Source organism: Borostomias antarcticus, assembly GCF_949987555.1.
Source record: "Borostomias antarcticus genome assembly, chromosome: 3".
Taxonomy (NCBI): domain Eukaryota; kingdom Metazoa; phylum Chordata; class Actinopteri; order Stomiiformes; family Stomiidae; genus Borostomias; species Borostomias antarcticus.
Genome location: NC_140236.1, coordinates 3,503,960 through 3,509,959, shown reverse-complemented (window position 1 = coordinate 3,509,959; position 6,000 = coordinate 3,503,960). Strand labels below are relative to the sequence as shown.

Here is a 6,000-nt window from a genome sequence, read left to right as displayed (position 1 = left end):
AATTAAAGGCGTCGGGTGGGGAGGGGTGGGGGGGGTCGGTTACTGTTGGTTACTTACAGTAAAGGGTTGATTTTCACGTGCTTTCAGTGCGGTCTGGAGAAAATAACACCACCTAACCTACAGTGCACACAATGTAGGCTACTCTCATAAGCATTAGCCTAGGGTGATATGCAGGTGCAGTGATATGAAAATGCACAATGAGATGTACACCTTTAAATGGACCAGTTGTGCACCTTTAAATGGACCAGTGGTGCACCTTCAAATGGAACATTTCGCCCTACATAAATTGGTCCAGTGATTTTGCATTACACAAATCGTAAATGCCATAGAACAGGTGTGCTTTGGATTTCAACAACCCTTCGACCTAGAGTAGCCTAGCATACACCTGTTTTAAATTAATATTGACCCTCAGGAGAAAGCGAAGAGAAAGCGAAAGAGAAAACGCTTGACAAGACATTCTAGGCTATTCTATCACTTAAATATTTCGCTGTGGTCTCATCTGCACGTTGTGGCTAATGTGATGGAGGTGGCCCAACGTCTCGCCTAGGCTACAGGTGTGCAAAATAGCCGAAGGCGAGGCCAGAGATTGACGGTTGGAGTGCACTGTGTCGCCTACGTTATCACTACTTTAAAATGACGTCACGGGGTGTCAGATGAGCCCGGACTGGCAGGTCGTTAGTCAGTCTGCGCTAAGCGAGGAGAGGCAGGGAGATACGGCGCGGGGTGATAACATTGCACTCCTCTCCTCAAATGACAAGTGCTTCTTTTCCCTACTGCACGAACTGCGCTCACCATCTCTCGCTCAGATCATTCCTGGAACTGGTCCTCTCATCTTGTCCTCTTTCCATCCCTTTTCCCCCCCAAAGATGCGCGTAATGTGGACTTTTGACCAGCGGTGACTTCGGCATCTTTTCGTGTTTGACCTGTAACCGTCCACACTGGGTAGTCCATCTGTCTGCGATGCCTCGCGTCGCTCTGCCTTTCAATAATGTAGAAAATAAAAGTGCGTGGTCATTTTCAGCGCTGATTTCACCGAGGATAACGACGGAGCCCCTTGCCTCTTCCACGTTCTTTCTCACAGCTTCTTGACTTTTCAGTGGAGTAAATTCGATGATTTATGTCAAGACGAAGTTTGACCGACACAAGTGGTCAGACGACACCTTTTGGTTTTCACTCAAGAGGACCACCTGTCCACGGTCCTGGCGCATCAACCTCGCTTAATTCTCTGGACGCGTAAAGACTCATTTCAAGTCCGCGTAAAGTAGCCAAACTTCCAAGCTATTTAGCGTTTTCTTCTATAGGTGTTATAGCGGAATTGACGGTGTAATTGGGAGCGATTCCTCTGCCGCTATGTTGAAGGATACAGCCGTAGAATGTTTGCATTAATGACATTTGGAGTAAGGTCCGTCACTTGAGCGTATCAGCCTCTATCGACTTTTGTGGGGAGACATCTAAATGGGAGGATATCTGCAAGACTGACTCGGAATTGTTGTCGGGAAAATGTGGATAAAACGGTGTATAACACGCAGGTAAGAATTATTTGCACTTACCCCATCATTAGCTGTCAAATAAGGTAAGTAGGCTAGAGAATGCTCGTGGATAGCCTAGGTGAATATTATTTTGTCTTGGTGTAGCTAGGCTATTTGCATAAACGCTCAATTTCACAGATGCTCTTGCTTTTCAATATACGCCATGGAAAGAGTTATGAGCGTCCGTAAATTAATATCACCATCGGTGATATAGGACCCTTAGAAACCTTCTAAAATAGGATGTTCATCCCGTAGCCTTCTGTTGAAACAAACATGTTCAATTGTTCATGAAATGTTTAGAATGGATGTGATAATTATGAGTGCATCCTGAATCGAATGGGGACTTATTTTCCATCTTAATGAAGAACATTATCCAAACTTTCCCATTCTGCACACTGGGGGTCGCCAAACGTTTATGTTGATGCAAACAACTCATAAAAGAAACACACACACGCACACGCACACGCACACACACACACACACACACACACACACACACACACACACACACGCACACACACTTAGCGTACTGTAGGCCTACGTGTAGTATGTATGAAATGAGTAGGTTAGCTCAGCCATAGCTGTCAACTGTCAACTCGAGTTCATTTCTTATGTGCTCAACTACAGGACCAAACCTCAAGGGAATCGTACAACCTCTTAGGATTCCTCAGTTTCATCCGATAGTAGACAAAGATCTGTTGTATGTGTGGTATTAGACAAAGATCTGTGTCTAATAGCCTAGTCTACCTGGCGAAACTGCGCAAGCACGCCACATTTGCCACATTGCTTTTGTGAATATGATCTGCCAACACCACAGCACACACCAAAACATGCGAATGCTAGCCAATGATAACAGCGGGAGAATACGCCCCACCTTGCCAACGACTGATCATCCAGAAATAAAACAGCCATTACTGCGAGTCAGAATGACTTTGGAGGAGTTTTGATATGATATTTGATAAATCATGTATTTTCTTGATAGCATCGGTGTATTTTGGGGCTGCATACTGATAAGAATAATTATGTTTTGACAAATCACCTAAAATAGAATTAACCCAGGATTGTGAGGTCACATACAAAACCCTTGCTGGGATCAAAGGTCTAGATTTCATCTGTTTTCTAATTATGAGATTGTATAGACTGGACTGTGCTACATAATGATCGACTGTGTTGACTGTTATTTTGTGCTTCTAATATAGGCTAGTTGAATTAGGTCGATACGCATGTCTGCAAATGTTCCTGTTGAGGCAAACCCGTCACTGTAGAGGTTCTTGACCACCATGTGTTGCTGGAGTTGACTATTGGTATGGAGAATATATAGCGTATCATATGTAGTCCAGTAATAGGCTACATCTGCTCACCACTGTTGTTTGTTCATGTCTATGAACATAAATGCTGCATATAATATATATATATATTTTTAGATTGCTATTCTTGCACTTTGCCTTCAGCACTAGATTATGCTCTTAGTCACTTGTTTTAGAAGGAAGATGCACTTGTGAGTTCTGGCAAGTAGTAGTACATTGGCTTTTCCTACGTTTAATGCAATTATTGTTGGTCGCTTTGGATAAAAGCGTCTGCTTAATGACTGTAATGTTATGTAATGTAATATAGGCTATATATGGCTCAACGCTCTGCTCTGGGTAAGGGGGGTGGACACATGTAACTTACCTAGTGGACATTTATAGATACAGTATGCTGAGAATCTTGTAGAATATGTCATATCAAACGGAACCTAAAGTAGAATATACACGGTTCCCTTGGCCCCGCGGGGCCCCCCAGGGAATGGTCCCTGCAGCAGCACCCAGGAGAGCCCAGAGATATTGATATATACTAACCTGCTCTACTGCGAGATCGTCCTCGATCCACTTTAATAAACTGTCAATGGGCTGAAGAGTCTTAAGCAATATCTTCCACAGACATCACACTGTTCTGGGCTCCCCACGGTGAGCCCTCATGTTGCTAAGGTAGGTGTTATCACACAGGGCTGCTGCTGCTGGTGGAGGAATTGGCAGGGCTGTCAGAGGGGGGGGGGGGGGGGGGGGGTTGGGGGGTTGAATTTGGTCGGTGGGCCCTCTTTGTCCCTTAATTAAAGCATAAAGCTTTGATCACCAAAAACAACTGTACGTGAATATTACTGTTTGCAAATCCAACCGTACACCCACCTCAAGCGATGTGATGATCTGAGGCAGTATTGTAATCCAAGGCTGTGTGAGAGGTCGTCTTTTGATTATGGATGCTTTTGCGTAAAAGGATGGCTAAAATGGATCCAAAAATCCAAGACTTTTCCTGGCGCCTTTACAGTATCCCATGGCTCATTTTATATTCAGTTTTGTCTGGCATCCATCCAGGCGCACAATAATGTTAAAACAGCAACGAGGAGTTTTTAAGTTTGTGTTGATTTTAGAGGCACCTGTTGCTAAAAGCGTTTTTTTTTCCCAGAAAGATGACTGCATTTCCCATGAGCACCACCGCTCCCTGTTGGCAGCATTCGTTTTGGAAGCCAGCGAAAGAAAGACGCTACTTGTCAGGATTACTAGCGATGAGCCGACCAGCCGAGCAGATATCTATAGAATAATTACATCGAAAAACCCAATCTTCTCACTGATGGCCGCATTTGCTAATGTAGGTAATGTAGGGGCATCAGTATTAAATTAGACTGTTTTATAACCAGTCAAAAACTCCTCGTAGTTGCTTTAACATACCATCTGGACACACAAATAATATATCATAGGGGTTAGGGTTTGTGTGAGATCAGGAAAGTAATCATACCTTTATGACTTACTAGTAGCTTAACTTTGAACCCCAGTGAAAGGCATTACTGTATTTAAACGGCAAGGCATCACAGTATACATATATCCTGGTGATTTTGGAGCCATCTTAATAGCCTTTATGAGGGTTTTTAACAGGGCCTCTCTGGAGCGTGATTAACCTAATTTACAGTGAAATAGACTGTGTTGCATCTCCCATTGCCTGCCCTCAGGAGTGTGTGTGTGTGTGTGTGCATGTGTGTGTGTGTGTTTGTGTCTATGCTTACTAACACCCTGCACTCAGCAGTCTGTTAAATCCTGGAGGGTTGGGAGAGGCAGTGTCCCTGTGACACACAACAACAGACTGCAGACAGCAGCACTACCCATTCTGACCACGCCATTAACATCTGACCGCGGAAGAAATCCCTGCGTAACCACCTGCACAGCCTGATATTAATTCACAAAATTAGAACGAGAACACTGGACATCGATCACTATTTGACTCGGATACGAGACCGCTGTAAATACCAAAGACCTAAGGATAGTGATTGCCTTTGAGTAGTGTTACAGGATTTGATGTTTCAGACTATAATGTGGGTCACTGAACTGTAACATTTTCCTGAGCTTGTATTAAACCAGTCAGCTGGTGGGACAAGTAGAAAAAGCTTTCGTCAGCTGTTCTTGCTGTACTGTACGGTGTCGGGTCTACTGACATTTGAATACTCCTGGTGATTGTTAACGGTTGGATGTACTGTTTTAGTACGAGACAATGAGCAGGCAACAAGCTATTCATAGTTGTGATCGTGCAGGGTCCCCAGTGGAACGGGTGTCATCACTGACACCGGGAAGCAATTTGTTTTTTCTGACCTTCTTCGTGTCACTCATCAGACCACAGAGGACGTGAGAGCTCACATCCTCCACACCACCCTATCCCACCTAGACAAGAGCAAGGGGAACGTGTCCGTTTATGTGAGACTGCTGTCACAGTTCAGCTTTCAACACTATAACCCCCACCCAGACTCGATACCAAGCTCAGGGCCCTGGGGGCAAAGCCACGCCCTCTGCAAGTGAATCCTTCCTGTCAGACAGAACCCAAGTCGTGAAGGTGGGCAACCACACCTCATCCTCCCTCACACTCAACATGGGAGTCCCTCAGGGCTGTGTTCTGTACCCACTACTGTACTCCCTGTACACGCACGACTGTACAGCCACCTTTGACTCCAATACCATTGTCAAGTTTGCTGACGACACAGCAGTGATAGGCCTGATCACCAACAATGATGAGACGGCCTACCTGGATGAGGTGAGGCTCCTGACCCAGTGGTGTCAGGAAAACAACCTTCATCTGAACGTCAGCAAGACAAAGGAGACGCTGGTGGACATTGAGTATTGAAGTTGTATCTGTTATTGAACATAATCTTGTGTGTCAGCCGCAATACTCACTCACTGTGACCGCACATGCGACAAATAACGTCATCTTGAATCTACTGGAGACATCTCTTTGTCAGTATTTAGAGGACATACAATAGTCAGAGGTGTCAGTGGCCACCGCTCGTGCTGAGCACTGCCACTATCGGCCCTGGAAGAGTGGATATGGGCCTTGATTGCCCTGGAACATCCTTCCCACACGGCTGGGTCCGGTAGAATGAACGGCTGGAGGGTGCACATACGTGATTCATGTAGCGAGGTTCTGTTGGATCAATACCCTTTCTACAAAGGAT

The 6,000-nt window shown here is 45.0% G+C and overlaps 1 protein-coding gene across 1 annotated transcript in view; it reads left to right on the top strand.

The window, feature by feature from the left end:
- Positions 1-1,500: 1,500 nt before the first annotated feature.
- Positions 1,501-6,000, top strand: part of ajap1 (adherens junctions associated protein 1) — a gene marked incomplete at both ends in the record, with an annotated part of 34,305 nt that continues 29,805 nt past the window's right edge. Inside the window, one exon of the mRNA XM_084462026.1 lies at positions 1,501-1,529. Within this exon, the coding sequence (XP_084318152.1) occupies positions 1,501-1,529 (29 nt within the window). The remainder of the gene's footprint in view (positions 1,530-6,000) is intronic.